At 39.7% G+C, this 20,065-nt stretch overlaps 1 protein-coding gene across 18 annotated transcripts in view; it reads right to left on the bottom strand.

The window, feature by feature from the left end:
• Positions 1-1,256: 1,256 nt before the first annotated feature.
• Positions 1,257-20,065, bottom strand: part of TRDN (triadin) — a 165,248-nt gene continuing 146,439 nt past the window's right edge. For 16 of the 18 annotated variants that reach the window (XM_080999612.1, XM_080999605.1, XM_080999610.1 and 13 more), the window contains 7 exons: positions 17,937-17,963; positions 17,122-17,157; positions 16,928-16,972; positions 14,353-14,397; positions 12,381-12,407; positions 7,457-7,495; positions 1,257-6,356 (listed from right to left, as the gene is read on the bottom strand). In XM_080999612.1, coding sequence (XP_080855738.1) covers positions 6,211-6,356; positions 7,457-7,495; positions 12,381-12,407; positions 14,353-14,397; positions 16,928-16,972; positions 17,122-17,157; positions 17,937-17,963 — 365 coding nt within the window. In that variant the 3' untranslated portion in view covers positions 1,257-6,210. The remainder of the gene's footprint in view (positions 6,357-7,456; positions 7,496-12,380; positions 12,408-14,352; positions 14,398-16,927; positions 16,973-17,121; positions 17,158-17,936; positions 17,964-20,065) is intronic. The other 2 variants (XM_080999617.1, XM_080999613.1) reach the window with 2 other exon arrangements.

Raw genomic sequence — 20,065 nt, forward strand, 5'->3', positions numbered from 1 at the left:
TTGACTGATATTCCTTCTCCTGTGTCTGACAAACGTACTAGACGCACGGTGGCAGAGAGGTCAAAATGCCTGACTGTATCCCACATGAAATGAATGAATGAATGTTCATGGGCAAGCAGGGAGAGCATCACTGCTGAAGTTCAACCTCCCACCTGCCACAGCTAGTATTGTGCCAGAGGGAGTAAATGTAGCAAGGCCGATCCTTCACTGTTGCCAGAATTGCCAAGAATATGGAAATGTTCCTAGGGAAAAGAAAATAGAAAAAGCAAAGAGTGTGAGTTACCTCCAGAAAGACTGAAGGGAAAGACAGCAGTTGGCCATAAAGGTGGAATGAAACATTGAGCCAGAAACTAGCAAATAGGTACCAAGTGTAAGTCATGTGGTTCCTGTGGCCAGTAATTATGGAGTTCCTGGGAATGGTAGTGGTTGCAAGTAGGACTCGATAGTCAGAAAGACGCCTCATTTATGGTGGCAAGTTATTACAGGTGGGTTCTTTGTGGCATAGTGTATGTGTGAAGGTTTCTTCATGCATAGCCCTGATATTAATGACATATTTTTGGTGGAGCACTGCAGTGTAGGCTGTCCCCGCCCTACTTACACACAGCCCAGTGGAGCATAAGGATGGCATGTGTTGATAGGAACTGCAGACATGTATTGGCTCCACACGACACATTGTGCTTTGCACGTGTAGGGTGGTTGATGGCTTGTGTCACACAGGTCACACACAAGGTATCAGTTTCCCTTCTCTCCTATTTTCTTGCTCTCAGCTAGTCCTGCTCATTTAAATTTTGCATTATCTCAGATAATGTGAATTTGTTTATTCAGACTTTGCATAGTCAAAGGGAGTCGACAATAGCAGGTCAAATGCCAAACCCCAAATGACCCTACATCAAGATGTGAATATCCAAGCTTAGGAACGTGAAGCAGTATCATTCTGTAGTAGAGGCTCATCTGTTAGGCTGAATAGAGTACTGTCCCCACCAATCACTGTGCCACCAGCTATCAGTTTGCTCCTCCTTAGTCTCAGCGCTGGCCCTTGTAAAATTTGGCAGGGAGAAGATGGAGGACAATTAGTTGGCTCCTATTCTCATTGGCTTGGGCTCCACTTACTGCTGGTCTCTTAGCTTTCCACACACCCCCCCCCCCCAGTCCTAATGAGCACAGGCTGCCACTGGCACTCTAAAGAAGATTTTGAATTATGAATAGTATCACTATAAGATAACGAAGCTGTATTTAACTAAAATAAATGGGAAGCATTGTTGAAATAATCTGCATTTTATTTAGGAGAATAGGTGAGGCCTTCTTAAATATGAATCACTGACACGTTTTATAACATTGGGCAGTTTGACATAAACCAAACAGTGCATTTGTTTGTCAAATGCCTCTTTGGGTAAGTACAAGCTCAAGTTTCCAAACAAGCATCTCAATCTAAAGGATGATATGCCCCCTCCCTCATCCCCCCCCCCAAAAGTATCACAGAATTAATTACAACATTTAGGAGATGACAAAATATCTGCTATATCAAATATATTTTGAAGAACAAAGATATTAAGGAGGCATACGCTTGGAACAGAAACATTTTAGTAGTATGCCAAGGTGTGTACCAAATAAATATCCAGACGGAGAATGCATTCAAACACACAAAACAAAACAAAACAAAACAAAACATTTCCTGTCCTTGGTTAATTTTTCTTTTGAAGAGCCTTTTGGATGCAACCTTCATCACAACAAGAGCCTATTTCTTGCAACCCACAGATATACAATAGTGAAATGAATTGGGGGCTTTTGTTCTTTTTTGTTATTTTGTGTGTGCGCGGGAGACTATGTTTCTAATTCAGGCACCTGTAATCAACCACTGAGTGCCTACTAGGGCTAAATAATAATGCCTCATTGTCTGTTTAAATTCCCTTATTATGAAATTAATCAGAATTTCCAAGAGAATGAAATAGGCATGATAGGCTTGATGTCCTGAGTTCTGGAGAAAGCCTTGAATCTAGTTGTGGCTTTGCCTCAGCAGAAAGTTCTGCTCACACAAGTTCTGTGTGGAAAACCTCTGGAGAGAATGGGTATGGAGTGATGACCTACAGGACGTACAGAGGGCTGGTGGAAACCACTAACCAATAGTGATTTAACACTAAGTGCTAAGGAACATAGCATAAACCCATTGTGGGAGCTGCACAACAGCACTATCAAACCCTGATAGTGTGTCATTGTTTCTCAAAACTCAAGACCAAACATTTCACTTTCTCATCCAGTTTATACTCAGTGTCTGCATGCCCTTCACTTTCCCTGTGCATCTTCTCTCAAATTTTCTCAGCGTTCCTCTCCCAACTTCAAAATGGTGATTTGTACCTGTTTCCCCCCTTTTACAGCCACTTTTTATGTTTTCATCTTATGACTCTGTTCCCCTCCCATTTGTAAAGCATGTCCGCTTCTGTTCACTGTGTAATAATTCTCAGATCTTGTGTCCTTTTCACATAGCTTTCTAGCCATATTTATACTCTCCTTATTTACACACAAGTGCCTCTAAATCTACCAATTCCCACCATAGTATTTCTCTTTGCTTATGCTTGAGCTATTCCCAGAGTGATTCATGTAGTGCTGCTACTTGGGCAACTGGGAGATCCATGCGGCACCACATACACAGTGGAAGTTGTGGAAAACCAGTCTTAGGTCGTATTCAAATGTTTACTTATCAACGTAACAGATTTTTTTCCTGTTACCAATAGCTCTATTTTAATTTTATTTGTTCCTCCCCTGACCTTTCTTTCCTTTTCTTGAAGCTCTTAGAGTGCAGTCCTAATCTGTTGATGTTAATAGCTAGAGTAGGGTTAGAATGACACTTTGCTTCCTCTGTGCTAGTAGGGCAAAAATACTGCCGGGCTTCAGGTGATGGGCCACAAAACAGGGTTTTTCAAGGATGGGGGCAGCTTTGGATCTGCCGGATCCAGTCCCCCCATGGACTCCCCAAAGGGCTACATCTTTTGAATCCCTCAGGTACACCAGCACATGGCATAGTGAAAAGGTAAGGAAAAAACATCTACCACCCGCTTCTATCCTAGTCATTGTTAGCTAGCAGGACCTGATATGTGATGTCTGTTACTCCTTCCTGAACCCACCTAGGGATGCTCTACAAGATGTCTAACAAAGCTTTATGCTTCTAATCCCTATCTCCTGTCAGAAATTTAACCATAACATATTTATCTTAAAACACTGGGACCTATATTTTTGTGATGAAGATTTTGTCTTTTAACACCAGGTCTCGATGCATTCTGGTAAGAATAGTTCTTAGACAACATCTCTTGTAGTCTTTGCTCTCACACAAAAGCATATATTTTTTTTAGGAGTAAAGGATTTTGGCTAAAGATGTTGAGTGAAATTGTAACAACACACACAGTGAACATGATCCATGTAGAAAGAGACTTATTATATTTAATTCTTGGTGATAGCAATATGAGCATGGACAGGAAATTTGTTTAGAGCTATACATAAACAAAGCTACTTTTAGGTGACCCCCTCCCAAATTCTCACACTGATAAGAATGTACCACAGCCACTAGGAGACATGCATTTTGTTTTGCAAAATCCCTAGCAACAAATATACCCATCTTTCAAAGTTAAGTTTCTCTGGATACAACATGCAATTCAAGTAATGGTATATCAAGGTTTCAGATTAATTGGCTTTATGAAGCAACATTCAACTCATCTGCAAAGCAAAGCAATTAATATTTCTGAGATCAAGGGCCAATGTCTGATTCATACCACTTTGACATTGTGAATAAAGCTAGCTATTTATTTCCTGGTCTAAGCCCTTCTGGTATTGGAAGGGAAAAAAGAAGGAAATCGGTTCTCAAATGCGCTATGGTTCTTTCTACAGTTAAATAACACTGAGAAGGTGAAATCTTCAAAAAGCCCAAACTAAAAAGCTAAAAAAAGTTTTAACTGAAACTCGCAATAATGAGCAACAAATGAAATCCTCAGGAAAACTTGTGCTAATTCTTTGGCTTAAAGAAAGCTAAACTGGCAGGTCTTTGGAAAGCCAATTCATCTATACTACACAATAGACAAAGCTAAGAAAAAGAAAAGACAGAACCTTAAGGTTTCTGTGTGTCATAAGGTTGGAGGTAGATGCCATCCATCTACAAAAGGCCAGATCCTGCATTTGGGGTCTGAAACCTCTGCACTCATTGTTTAGCATAGTTCATTCCTGATCTAGGTGGTCTGGTGACAAATTAATCTGACACCAGCTCCGCAATTTCACATCTTGATCAGGCACTGTTAAAAGTCTTGATGTTTCTTATGAGGTATAAAGTATGAATTATTTCACCAAGCATGACATGATATCAAAAAGGTCAATCACTTTTGTATCTATAGATACAGTTGCATTGAGAGATATCAAAAGTGCCTTTTGCAGATACACTGAAAAGGCACTAGAGTTGTTGTTTTCCAAAACAACTTTGTTGGTTAAAGTTGTTATCCTTACTCATTTTACTTATCCATGGAAAAGTCTATAGCAAAGGAAGCAGTCCTGCAAGTCTGTACTTCCGATGAGCTATTCTTCTCACTAGGACAATTTACCATGTAGTTAAATTACTTAGGTCTCTTTTGATTTAGGCTTCTATCTTATACCCAGTGTCCTGGAAGTAAGCCCTGCTGAACTCAGTGGGACTTACTTTTGAGAAGCCATCTGCAGGATTGCATTACCAGGTACCAGTCCAACACATAGTGGACTTCCTCCCTTCCACTAGTGGCAGTAATTGGATTGCTATGAATTCCAGTCACTTCTAGCTTGACCTAGAGGTGAAAAAAAGAGATGTCCAAACATTGTCGTGAACTGGTCAAGTCTCTTAAGGCACAGTTAATCTGAAGAATTGTACCTTCCTATAAAAATAAATGCCAGTTCTATGGTAATGTTATCTTTCTCCTGGAAACATAGTATACACAATAAAGTTTACATGTGTTAAGTAGATTTGTCTAAAGAAGTATCCTACAAACATTCATGAGGTTTGACATTGTAACTACAAGTGTAAAACAACATAGACAAAACACGACTATATGGAACAACTTGTTTGCAAGGACACATTATTATTTACAGACTTACTGTGACTGACAATTGGAATAATGATATTCCAACATCCTCATCTAGACCAATATTGTGCATTTCATTTTGATGCTAAGAAATCAGTCTCAAAACATAAAATGAAGATCGATTAGGAGTTAGATGCTCATTTCAAGTCTCCAAACTAAAAGTAATTAAGAGTGTAGTGTCTGTGGAAATGCAGCAAAACTGAGCATAATCTTACTTTATCTAATTGGGACAGTACTGCACAAAATAAGACATATATAGCTGAGTACATAATTTGCTTCAATCATAGTAGCATAGTTTCCCATTGTATCTCTCCAGCGCCAAATAGTTAACTGGTTTTTCCCATTTATACATTGTATGCTAATACTGAATATGATTTGGAATAGTTTGGGGATAATGCATATGAAAAAAATTAAAACACCAAGTCCATGTCTAAAAACCCCTAAACCCTTTATCCTTCATTTAGTTCATCTCTGCTAGCCCAGCATATCCTCCATTTTTTAAAAGAAAACTGGGAAATAATTGAGTTCATCTTTACAGATACTTAAAAACAAATATATGGCAGGTTTTCATTGCATGCCTCCAAAGAGATCATCAGATTGCTATACAGTGTATTCTTTAGGGACCAAAGAAAAGCTCCTGAAACAGAGTTATGATTCAGCAAATAACTTTGGCATTGATCCATTTAAATGAACACAGGCATAGATTGAGAATACTGTCACAAATTATTCTTCCTGTGCCTAAGTCTTTTTGAGTGGGACATTTGTTGTAAATTGATACTTGGAAAATGCTTTTTGTTCCAACAAGACTTGAAAAACACAAGACGGAAACATCTGTAAGAACATCCCCCTACACACACACACACACACAACTTTACTTTTTGTCAAGTACTATTTCAGCACCATGCTTCCCTTCAGGAAAGGAGTACTTGGAGATTCTCTAAAATGCTGTTACATCTCCCCTCTTTTTGCCTCTGCTCCTCTGGAGATGAGCAGACAACCTTTCCAAGTGCATGTGACCTATTGGATCACATTTCTATGATCACAGGTGCCAATGGATTTCACGTGGCCCTCTGTAGAGGGCACAAAGTGCAAAATTGTCATAATGTCGCAGGTTGCGTGACTCTTATTGTTTTGGTGCCTTGGTCTTTGGCCCAGAAGTCTTTGGCTGTCCGGCCTTCCCTTTGTAGTCTGGAGCTGGAGTAACAGGGTGTTGGGATTTATGCCCGTTGTATCCATTTACAAAGACACACTGATAGTAGCGGACAGCAGCTGGGAAGGAAAAGAAAAGAAAAAGAACGGTCATTAACATTTGATTTTGGTCACTATTACATTAAAATGGCAATAAAAAAAATCCTTCCAGTAGCACCTTTAAGACCAACTAAGTTAGTTCTTGGTATGAGCTTTCGTGTGCAAGCTCACTTCTTCAGATACACAGTGTATCTGAAGAAGTGTACTTGCACACGAAAGCTCATACCAAGAACTAACTTAGTTGGTCTTAAAGGTGCTACTGAAAGGATTTTTTTAATTTTGATTATGGCAGACCAACACGGCTACCTATCTGTAACATTAAAATGGCATTACAGTGGTACCTCGGGTTACATACACTTCAGATTACATACGCTTCAGGTTACAGACTCTGCTAACCCAGAAATAGTGCTTCGGGTTAAGAACTTTGCTTCAGGATGAGAACAGAAATTGTGCTCCGGCGGCACGGCAGCAGCAGGAGGCCCCATTAGCTAAAGTGGTGCTTCAGGTTAAGAACAGTTTCAGGTTAAGTACGGACCTCCGGAACAAATTAAGTACTTAACCCGAGGTACCACTGTAATTTGAGGAAACACAAAGTTTACCAAAGTGTAGGTTGACATTCCTACTTTACATCTATACTGACTGTTGTTTGACTCTAACTCCCATCATTCTTGATCATTCGCCATGCAGGCTGGGGATCAACAACCTCTGGAGGGCCACAGGTTCCCCACACCTGATATATATTATACTCAGATAGCTCCCATATAAATCTATAATATTGTCAGGATTGACTTTCTTCAACGTAGTTAGACCTGGTGCCATCGCACCAAGGTGAATGCTAACCGCTCCCCCCTGCAATCTCATCTCCTCCATGCTTGTTTACCTCTACACAACAAATCCAATATTATGACCTAGAAATGACATGATCTTTCAGATCAAACTGAAATTGAACCTCGCATACACCATTCTCATTTTATTAATAGAAATAAGATACAGTGGTGCCCCGCAAGACGAATGCCTCGCAAGACGGAAAACCCGCTAGACGAAGAGACTCGTGGAACGGATTCTTTTCGTCTTGCGAGGCACCACTGTACAGTAAGAAAACATTCCAGTTACAAACTCACATTTATCTTTCTTTGTTGCACTTAGATCAGTGTGTCCCTCTATAAAAAAAGTAGTAAATACAAGGTTCTTTAGTAAAAAGAAACTTAAAACAATCTTTGTGTTTCTAGGTCAATGATGGAAAAGGGGGAAAATATAAAATCACCACTGTTTGGGAGATAGAATTCAGATATTGCAATAGAAATATAGTACGTTCTTGACCATTTGCATTGATTACTAGTTTGCTTCCAGGTATGGCTCAAAGTGCTGACCATACACTGCACACAGGTGATGTAGTGACAATAAAGGATTATTATTATTATTATTATTATTATTATTATACAGGCACTGCAGCGGGATGGCTAACCTTCTCTTGAGTCTTACAGTCAGTTCCCAATTCTAGATCCAGATGACAGGATTGGGCTGATAAGCGTCTGAAAATATCAGGCCTCTAGAAGGAAGGCAGTATGTGAACGGCGCAACCCCAAAACTATGTATTTACGAGGAACTCTTCCTTATCAAATATATATATGCAAATATATATTTTTTCATAATAATTATTTGGACTTTCCATCATCTTCTGAAGTAACAAAGCTAAATGGAGTGTAACAGTGTCCCTAGTTCCTGCAGCTAAAAGTATAAGCCCTTACCTGTATGTGTGTGTGTATCCTGTTCAGTTACCATGTATTATACATGCCCTTGCTCTTGTTTATCATAGAATTATAGAATTGGAAGGGACCCTGAGGATCATCTAGTCCAACCCCCTGCAATGCAGGAAAATGCAGCTGGCCCATACAGGGATTGAACCTGCAACCTTGGCATTATCAGCACCGTGCTCTAACCAACTGAGCTATCCAGGCCCTGTGTATCAACACAACCAGTCAAGTTTTCCAAGAAAGCTATCCTCTTTTCTTAAATCCTTGTGCCATGCATATGTTTCTTGCATGATGCATTTTGAACTTGGGCACATACACCCAAGAAAAGATTCTCCATACAAGGGGAAACCTTTATGTGAGTGAGCCTGTGGTAAGGCTAGCCTTTGCAGCCCCACAATGCCCCTTGCGTTATTTCAGTGTTTGTGGAGGGTCACATGAACCTCCCTAAAGACACATATGCACAGGGACACACATTCTCACTCGGCTAATTATTGAAGACACAACGATGAATAATTGCCACTTTTCCCTACACACAAAAGGAAGCCAGGTAAGAATGAGGCGTCTGTACTTGAGCATAAAACATACCATAAGAAGCTGCCCTGTACCTTCACTAAACCAATTAAATCCCTGCTCTGTTATGAAAACGCCATAAACTATTGATGCTGGTCTTCTTCAAAGTTGCTTAAAGACTGTAAAAAAATAAAATCAAGCCATGAATCTTGACTTGAATATAAAAAACTGTTATTTTGGCTAATTAGAGGCATCTCTGGGCAATTCCACCACGAGCAAAATATGTAATGAGTTATGTGTGTCAGAAGCAGGTCACCCACCAGACATTTTTAATTAAAGCAAAGTAGTTTGGCAGAAATGGTGATGCAGACAAGTTTTTCTTAAGAGACAATGTGAGAAAACAAAATAATTATTCATTTGTATTGACACGTTAATTGAAGACAGGATCAACGTTATGGATGGAAAATTCAACATAGTGCTAAGGCAAATGTTTCATCAGCACAAGGATTTATTATTGCACAATGGTAAATGTCCTCCCTTTCCTCCCCGCCCTGCACCCCTGATTACTGACCCTTCATTTGGGTTAAGTCATTTTCTAGTGAAATCAAACAATTTCAGTAAATCTATAGTGATGACAGGGCAGAAAACCTCCCTGGGCTTCTGCCTAGGCTACAAAGTACTCAGCCTGGGCATTGGGAATGTGTTCACCAGCTATTATCCCTTCTTTGAACTCTTCAAATGGTGTGTGAAGGAGACCACTGCAGCAGAAATAAGTTGACCAGGAACAAGGGGGTTTAACCAAAAGAAACTGAGCTGTCCAAGAAGTGGGAGCCCCTGAGAATGAAGAGGAACAGAAACTCTGCCTCCATCACTGGCAAGCAAACAAACCATGAAGTCAGGACTGGTAGTCAAGAAGCAGATCATGGAAGATGAAGATATGACAAGCAAAGGTGACAATACGGGCAAAATACAGGCAAGAGGTCAAAAGGTGCTAAGACCTAACCACTCTCAGCACTCTTAACAAACTACAACTTCCAGGTTTTTTTAAGGGAAGCCGCAACTGTGTAAACTGGTATCACAAGTTGAGAGTGGGGATATGAACCTTGGTCTAGTTCTACTTGCTAACCAATATGCGGACCCTAAAACATATGCTGCTCCTTTGACCATATTGCAGGGCTAGAAGGAGTCCTTGACATTTTCTTTACACATTTTGTTTAATAAATTAATGTTTTATCCTTATTTCTGAAAAAAACCTGACTCATAAAGTAAGGGTATCTTGGGGTGCAGCTAAACCTATTGATTTTGTCTCCATTTGGCAACCATGACAGGTTAATTATGGGGATGGCAGGTCTCAGTGAAATATGGTTTTATTTGCTAATCATAACATTTGCTTTGTATTCTCTTTATATCGGGTCAGTTTTTGTTGCAACATCTAATTCATTGTGTAATATTATCCCTTGAGAATGTACTTTATGTGGTAACAGCTGTGATACAGCTTTTCTTTTCTTTTTGTTTTGTTATTTTATTCTATTCTTTGTTTCTTACCAGATTTCTTTTTTTTAAAGGAAGATGGAGGTCCAAAACATCTGGAGGGAAGCCAGCTGGGAAGGCTGGTTTAGATGCTACATTTATTTATTTGTTTTTCTTTAGATCCACACATACTTCTACAACCACCCTCGTCTTTATTGTTCATTGGCACTACAGCAGGAAAAAAACCCTCAACCTCTAGGCCACTGTTGGCATATTTCAAGATGCTGGGGGAGATGATGAGCAAGTTCTACCTTACACATAACAAAATGAAAGGTCAAAAATGTGCCAAGACAATTCACCCACCTTTTAAAAATGGCAGTCCCTAGAAATACTAAAAGTAACCTATTAGGTAGTGGGTTGGGGAAAGCCACCCGTTTTTGAGGAAACCCCATTATCCTCTTTTCTGTCTGGACTGTCCACTAAAAGAAACCCTTGAGAAACCACACGCATCTCTAATAGAAACTGATGGCTTGTAATTGAAGCACAGTATCGTATGACTTTATGCTGGGAGGTATTTTGCCTAGCTTGGGTTCATGGATGGATGCCTAATGCTGCAGAAGTCTCACCCCTCCCCTGCCAACAACTGAGGTTAACCAGAGTGTGGTTATATAAGACTCTCTCTGTGTTCTTCTGATGAAAGGCAAACAGCATTAGGCTCTTTTGTGGGTGTTATGATGGAGGGACTTTTTTTGGGGGGGGGAGGCTGTTCTTTACATGAGGAACACACACACACGCACACAGCAAGAGGCAGGCATCTCCCTCCCCTGCTTCACTAATTGTAAAGGGGCTGCCATATTTGTAATCAAGTAGGCCAGTGGGCAATATTTAAAGGGTTTCTACAACGTGGAAGATGTACCTTTTTTAGATGATCAGGAAACAATAACTACCATTCTGGCCTACAATAAAATTTTGCTGGAGTCCAAAAAAGAAACGAGATTGTCACACCCTCCACACAGAGATATCCTCAGATATTTGCGCAGGACCTTAATCTAACGTTAATCTCAACGCCTATTTGGAATTGAAAATATGATTCCTGGTTGTGCAGTGTTTATACACGCCCAGTTTTTAAAGAGTGTTATTGTCCTCCATTTTACTCTGCCATAGGTTGGGTATTGAATAGATCACCTATGTTTGGGGTAGATAAGAACATAATAGAAACAAAACCAGGTCTAATCATTTCTTCAACATGCAAAGTTAACTAATTAGTCTTAGAGCCAGTAGAGGATTATATTCAGTACTGGTTTGCAAAGTGCAAAAAGATACACACAGATACACTCATTACCTCTCTGTGACAATAATCCCCATCCATTTAAAAGAATGAAAATGCCATCACTGGCCTGTGAATTGCATCATTAAGCTGTCATCTGTCAGATCTCTTCTTACAGTTTGTAAGTCTTACGTATGCATTGCCCTGAACCTAAGCACTGGTATCAAAGTGGGTTGGAAATTTGTAGTTTTCTAACCCACTAGCATAAGGGATTTAGTATGCCAAATTATAAGAAAAAACCCAAAATATATTGCAGGATAATGGGGATGAAGACTCATGTCTTTAAGGCAATTCAGTCACTGTAACATTCAATTACCTGCATCTTTCATTTGGTAGGGGTGTGCATTTGTTTCTGTGGGCTTACCTTTTCTGTTTTAGCTACCTGCAAACCGCCACCAACCATAGTAGCAAAATTCAGGAATTCTGTCGAAACAACTGCAGTGTTCCATGCACCAGAAACCGTTTAGTCATGCTAGCCACATGATCCAAAAAAGTTGTCTGCAGACAAATGTTGGCTCCCTTGGCCTGAAAGCGGAGATGAGTGCTGCACCCCATAGTCGAATCTGATTGCACTTAACTGTCCAGGGGTCTGTACCTTTATCTTATTGGAAAGCCTGATTGACTGTCTGGTGTGGTCCACACGGAAACCACAGTGTCTAGAATTTCCCATTTTTTCTCATGTGCAAGTGGCAACAAAACAAAACCCTTCACTCTTCTGAAAATTGACTTCTTGTTCAAATCCCATAACAGAACAGCAGCATCAGGAGTAGTACATTTATATTTTAGGGTTTAAAATGTATTACATTTCCCGATAGGCCTATGAAGTTTTCAAGGGCAAATGACTCATCCTTTCTCAGTCCCTGACAGAATAAATAACAATATTTTTGATAACCCAAGTTGTGTTTTGTACAATACTGACATGTACTATATGTCACCTGAGAATCAAAGAAGTTTGCAGTGTTGTTAACCCTAAGCAGAACTTACTTGCTCTTGCAGCTTTTGAAATCTTGTCTGCAAAGGAAAGAAAGTTGTATGTCAGAGAGACAGAGAACTTGAAAGACAATTGAACAACATAACAGCCACCCTCTTTGCTTATTAATACAGGTTTTGATGAAGTTAACTCAGATGAATATATGAAGTTGTCAGGCAGTGATGATGACAATATGCCCTTGAACAACTTCTTTGATAATGTGATTGGAGAATGTTGCTTTGCCAAGGCAAACATCTAAGAAACCCTACTGTTATATACCACAGTGGGTGCAAAGGGTAAACGTGTTTGAAAAAACAATAAGCTCCAGCAAGAGACACAGCTTCACTTGTCTTCCTACTTGCTACCTAATTCATTCATCTTTCCCTGGGGTGCAACTTAACTTATTAGAATAAAGAGCAAATGTAAAGCTCCAATTTATGCTACCTGCACTCAGACTGCAACTGATTTGAAATACTAATTTAAGAAAACACCTTTAATATGATCTAAACATGCATTAGGCAAGTAAAATGACACATAGGTTGTTATGTAGGGCAAACAGTTGGCTTCTGCCACTGAAAAATGAAGAGAGCCATTGTTGTGGGTGGTGGGATCCTGTGCATGTACCACACTTGGGAGTGATTATGGGGCTGGCAGATTGGCAGTCCAAACTCAAAGTATACATTCATAAACATGCACTTCATTTTTTATTACAATGGAGTCCAACCTGCTCTGGTTGTAGCTCCCAGGTCAGCCAAACAACTAGTGACTACATCTCTTCAAAACCAGTCTCTGTTTTATGAACCACATGAACATTTCATTCCTCACAGAATGCTATGGGAGAATCCTGGATGTGTGTGAGAACTGCACCAACTAATAATCTATCCCTCTATACTTTGGGAAGAGAAATGTGCATTTAGGTGGATTTGTACTGTAAACAGCAGCACTGAGGACTTCCTTCTTTTTCTCATGTGTTTTTGTAGGGTGGACAAAAGGGGAAAGAGGACACACTTTCTGTATTAATCTGTTTTGCTCACTAAAATCCAGCAGGGATATAAGAAATCTGTTATCTCCAACTACTTCAATTCACATATGTGGTTAATAATTTCAAGTGAATAAAGCTGATTAGCAAATCCAGTAGGATCATGTGCAGGAACAGAGACCACCACTACAGTGCTGTCAAGTAACATGGGAAATCTTATCTGAGCAAAAAAATCTGGTAAAGTAGGGGAGTGGTAGAGTTATCCTGGCCAACTGACATTACAGTAGAGGTGACCAGCTTGCCAAAGTAATAAACACTGAAAACAAACATGGGAAATCATCATGTATGATCCTTGGCTCAAACTGAGAGAAAGTTGTTTGTAAGTTCCATTGAATTCAAAAGTAACATTCAATTATGGCATATTATGCCCATTAATAGACAAATCCCATTCATTTTAGTTGGATTTAAGAAGGCCTACCGTATTTTTCGCCCTATAGGACACACTTTTCCCCCTCCAAAAATGAAGGGGAAATGTGTGTGTGTCCTATGGGGCGAATGCAGGCTTTCGCTGAGAGCCAGTGTGGTGTAGTGGTTAAGAGCGGTAGTCATGTAATCTGGGGAACCGGGTTCGTGTCTCCGCTCCTCCACATGCAGCTGCTGGGTGACCTTGGGCCAGTCACGCTTCTTTGAAGTCTCTCAGCCCCACTCACCTCACAAAGTGTTTGTTGTGGGGGAGGAAGGGAAAGGAGGTTGTTAGCCACTTTGAGACTCCTGAAGGGGGGTGAAAGGTGGGATATCAAATCCAAACTCTTCTTTATCCCCCCCCCCCCAAATCTAGGTGCGCCCTATGGGGCGGTGTGCCCTATGGGGTGAAAAATACGGTATATTCTCTGGGTTGGCTAATGTTTATATGTTCATTCCTACTAATATTCAGCTTGAGCTATACACATGTAGCCATTAGAGGACTGGGTGACTTTGGAAACTTAGAGCAAAAAACTGTTGATTACCTGTTGTCACATTGTGATGGTAGTGGGGTTCCTTTACTGCTGGGACTGTTAAGCAAAACAGAAAGATCCAACTCATTTACATTCCCATGGTCAATTTAGGCATTAAACTTCCCCATTAAACCAACTATGTTTTATATATGTTGTAAGACACCCAGAGTGCCTGGGGAAACCCAGTCAGATGGGCGGGCTATAACAACAACAACAACAACAACAACAACAACAACAACAACAACAGCAACAACAGCAACAACAGTTTCATATTACCCCGTTAAGTCGCACGCATTGTGCAGGTTAAAACAACAATAGCAATAATATTTCTGATGCTAATATCACATTTTGGTGCCCTGTTAAACACATTTTAACTTCTAAGAAATCATTGGAATTGGGCATTTCAACAACATGCTCAGTTAAAACCAAAACACAAAAAAATAAGGAAAGGGACATTCTTTTGGCAATTTGCTGCAGGATAAGAGGTTCTAATTGGATACTTCACAAGAAACTATTTAAGCAGCGTGATCCTATATAGATTTCGTGCCCCAGAGAGATCAGACTGGCCTCAACCAGAGCCAGGGTCTTTTTGGCCGTAGCCCCGGCCTGGTGGAACTCTGTCTCACAAGAGACCAGGGCCCTGCGGGATTTGACATCTTTCCGCAGGGCCTGCAAGACGGAGCTGTTCCGCCAGGCCTTTGGTCAGGGTTCAGTCTGACTCATTTTCTCCTTGTATAAGAACAAGCATGATGGAGGTTCCCACCCGCTCACAGGTGCTTATAATATCAGTGGAAACAGTTGGTAACAGCCTTCAATTTTAACCTGAAGATTGCCACTTGTCCAGTTTTAATTTTAATTTGTTTGTATTAATTGTGGGATGTATCTTAATTTATTGATCACTTGTTTTTTATGCATTGTCTTATTTGTATGATGTTAGCTGCTCTTAGCCCGGCTTTGGGTGGGATATAAATAAATTTATTATTATTATTATTATTATTATTATTATTATTATTATTACCAATGTCTCTAAACTAGGGCTGAGCCCAGTTTTCATGTTAATCTTCATGCCAAAATCTATATTTTAACTAGATCAAATCTTTTGCCAAACATGCCTACAAATTACACAGAATCAGAATATGTTTGTTCACCCCCACCCCGACAACCCAGAGAAATAGGACTGTTGAGAGGGAGCTTTGTAATGCTACTGTTTAGTTAATGGCAGTAGAAATCTTAGAGCTTGCTTCAGGGAGATGAAGGGATACAGCTCAGGGAAGCTCATGAGCCTTGGGAACTGTGAAGCTCTCTGAGCTACTCTAGAAGTTGTAAGTTTCATAAATGCTATTATTAATATCTGACATTGTACCATCTTGTGAACATCCACACTTAACAAAGGAGGTCATCTGCAATTCTTCTACAATCTGGACATATTCAATCATGGTTACAATGTGCAGAATTATGGGGAAGAAAAAGCACACCCTGGTCTTTTGGAGCTATTATTCTTGGGTTAGAGAATCATTTAGAGATTATTACTTAAGAGCAGAAAAGGTTTCAATTGGCTGCTGAGAACTGAAAATTAAGAACATTATTTCTTGCCTTTTAAAAATAAATAAATTAAGGGATGCATCCAATGTTATATTTCCCTAGCTGTCATTTGAAAATACTTATAAGGAATCCACCATGAAATAACACACATCTCTTTCTGTTCTAGTAAAAAAATTATGGGGAGTGCATTTGACAAAGCTCCCAGGAGCACCTCCAAAGTTGCTTCCTCACTAGAATCTTGTAGCATTTCTGAGGTGTTTCACTCCTTGGGTAATTAGCGGAAAGCAGAATTTAAATGGAGCTTTTACAGAAGCTCTTTATACATCATTATAACCTATTTCCCTCCATGATTAAGAAGTTTCTATAATGTATGCTCAAAGAAAGTCCTGTTGACAGGGCTTACCCACTTAGTGATAAAGAGCCACACTATTGTGTCTCATTCAGGATAGCTTACGTTTTGGAACATCACAACAAAGTGTGCCAAAAGCTGGGTTGGTCTGAATTCAGTGTGTGGAGATGGCACAGATTCATTTCTCAAAGCATTGGCTGATATGTAAATTTTATTTGTGTGGTTTTTGTGTAGCTGCCACAGATTGGCCCAGCACACATTTCCACTATATGTACAGAGAGATAATATTTTCTTCAACATGGAATGTAAATCAGCTCATCACTTCTGGGCTGCCATACGACCGATACTCATGCTTCACACTTCTTGCTACACAGAACTGTTCTCCAGGCAAGAAAAATAAATAATTGTGTCAAATGTTCCTGATATATCCCGATGATGGAGGGCGGATGGCAGGCCAGATAATTCCTTTGAGTATACAGGCATAGAAACATGTGCGTTAGCCATCTCTGTTGGGTGAGTTCTGCAGGAGTTTGATTTAATTGCTTTGTAGGAAAGCTAAGCACACCCTTATTATTTTAGCTGAATATAATACTCTAGAATTTTGCTGTTCTTCCTGTCACTGAAAAGAAAATCCCATGAAATATAAAACCCCTGATTTATGGCTTACAAGGTTTTATATGTAGCTCCTTGTATTACCTGTGACCTTTTTTTCTTTCAAATGTGCCTTCTCCACTTTTTTCCCTGTGTAGATCAAGAAGTGAAAAATAAAGTACAGTATAAGAAGCTGAAAATCAAACTATGCAATGCACATTGTTGATTCTTTTTTTTCAGGATGGGGAGAATTAGCACATCTGCAATATAACGACCGTTTAAAGAAATCGAGCCCTTACCTTCTTTTTCCTTCAAAGGCGTCTCTTTTTTCTTGGCTGGGGAGATTTCCAAGGCATAATGATTAAACCTTAGTAGCCTTGAATATTTGCACACTTTAGTTTTAAAAGCACCTGAAGGACATGTCTGCTGTGTCACTCCATCAGCAGTAGCAAGAGCGAATGTGACCAGCAGTGGCCTAGTTACTATATTTGCACCATTCTATGCCGCTCTATGGACTTCCATTGAGCCATATCTCAAAACCTTCTGGAATACACATATGCTCTTTTTCAGGCTTCCGAGAACAGAGTCAATCATCTGTGTCTTCACACAAGGAGGCAGATTGAAATTAACAAAGGTGCAGTGCTGCAGGCACTTTTGCCATTCCCTGCTGAGAACAGCAGCAACTATCTGGCAGTTTGCCTTGGTTCATCCCCCACCAACCTGATCTGGCTCACTTTAATACAGCTTGGTTGAGTGTCTTCTACAGCACAAACCATCTGCTAAGCTGCAAGCTGGGCTGCCACTAATCAGACCAACCTAGATCAAACTCCTAAGGACCTGGCGTGCCCAATCCTATGCAGAAGCAAATCCCACTGATTTCAATAGGACTTGCTCCCAATAAGTCTTGAGTTACATCTGCAGCAACTGTGAATGAATAAAATAAACCGACAGTTTCAGCCAAATCCTTTGATAAGGCAAGTCTAATCAGTTTTCATGGAGCTCAGTGGATATGGCAGTTTTTATGAGCTAAAGATCTAGAAATGCTAGGCTCCGTTAAGTCAAATGGTGAACCTGTTCTTATTGCTCAATATCTAAGGGGGGAAATGATGTTTACCTGCTACTGTGGTTTCAGCTGATGGTTCTTCAAGGAAGGTATGCATGAGTATATGGAAATAATAATAAAAAATTAGAAAAATTGGAAGGAAATAAGCAGAAGATCTTGATAATTGGATACGATGACACTTTTGTTAACATATGCATGAGCTATTAATTTGACACCGGGCACATGACTTTCCTGGGTCCATGCATAAAAATATCACATTTTAAAGGTAAACCCTACAAGCCTATGGGGTGTCGCTACCAAGAACATGTTTGGATTCAAGTCTATGTAATTTGGGAAATGCAAATCTTTAATAATGGGCCATCGCAATCCTTTTCAGACTCAAAACACTTAAGTCAGACGTTATTCTCCCATGATATAATGAGGCATTGTTTCTGCTTTGGTACATATTCTGGTTTCACTGTGAACCTTCCATCTCTATTACCTTTGAGATCACTGGAAAGAAACAAAACCCAGCACTACCTTGTTCAAATACTTCTTCCAAAATAATCTTGGCATCAATAATGGCATTTCTATGATAATGAGATAATCACTGTTTCATTAGAAAAACATTGTCTCCTATTTTAGGCATCAAGTCACAACAGAAATTCTTTTAAAGCAATCAGCATGCATTAACAATTATTTTAATGTGAATAAAGCTTCTGATGTTGCAAAATTATCAACTCGTGCCACAGGCAATTAATTAAAGATAAATGGAAATATGATGAATTAGTAATTATTTTTTAAAAAATACAGTGCTAATTAATTTCCTTGATTGCTATTATTATCTATGTGTAGATAATTTAGGGTTTCCTTTAAGTGCAAATATATTTGCATGATCTAGCACAAAGATTACAAAGAGATTATAAATCCATAGTTAATTAACTTGATATATTTTGAAATCCTGCGCTACAACAGTCTGTTGTTATACCAAGAGATGTGAAATAGTCACTACATTGATAGATTTGGTTGTATAAATATTTCTGAAGTTTCACCCTTTCACTTCACAGTGAGATGCTCAGCAAATCTTTAGTTAGATTGAGCCAGTAAAAAATGTTGGTTGTCATATCAGTAAACCAAAACTACATGAACACACTCTCTGTGTGTTTCCTAGGATAAGGCAGAACAAAGTACGCATTTTGTGGCAATGCATTCTAGACACCAAATTCTGCTCATTAAAACAAACATTCATAAGGATCGCTGCCATCTGCTGGCTCCATTGGGAATAGCACAGCACGGATTTGCCAGAAAATTTTCACCAGTCATTCTGTTTTGTTTTGTTTTTTTTGCAGCAAAGTGCTATCTGACCACAGTAATTCTCTAATGGATACACACTGTTTCTAACCCACTGGGCAGTCTGCATAAATCATAAAAAGGTATACCTACCAAGAACAGCAGCAGCAGCAGCTCATATTCTCTCACATAATCTATCCAAAACCCCGTTTAATTACATTTAGATTGCCGTGCGGCCAATTCTTCCTATTTTACTTAATATTGCTTTCCGCAAAGCAGTGAATCATTATACATATTTCATGGACTTTCATCGATGGGAATTGAATCAGGATCATCAGGATAATCCTATGCTGTAGGCCGTGTTATTGCATTTAAATCTCGCCCTTCCTCCAAGGAGATGGGAAATTTCTCATTTTACCCTCACGTCAAATCTATGAGGGAGGTTGGGCTGTGAAGTGGTCAGTGGCCCAAGGTTAGTGTTCTTCATGGGCAAGTGGGGCTTTATCACGAGATCTCTTTATTTTTAAAAAGGCATATGTATAAAACACCTCCTTGTAAGTGCAAAAAGTGCAAAATATTCTTCTGCATGCAAATTGCATTTACAACACATGCATGCCTGCTCAGAAGCAGAACTCAGTGAGCCTTCCTTCTTAGCAGAAATGCATAGGATGTGCCATAAACTCAGGAGGTTGGATTCTGCATTCTCTTTACTGCTAGTAGCATTTGCTAAGTTAAGTTCTGCAATTACTACTACTGCTACTACTACTAATTCTGGGACGCGGGTGGTGCTGTGGGTTAAACCACAGAGCCTAGGACTTGCTGATCAGAAGGTCAGCGGTTCAAATCCCTGCGACAGGGTGACCTCCCGTTGCTCGGTCCCTGCTCCTGCCAACCTAGCAGTTCGAAAGCAC

The sequence above is a fragment of the Podarcis pityusensis genome (assembly GCF_964106645.2).
Source record: "Podarcis pityusensis genome assembly, chromosome: 3".
NCBI lineage: Eukaryota > Metazoa > Chordata > Lepidosauria > Squamata > Lacertidae > Podarcis > Podarcis pityusensis.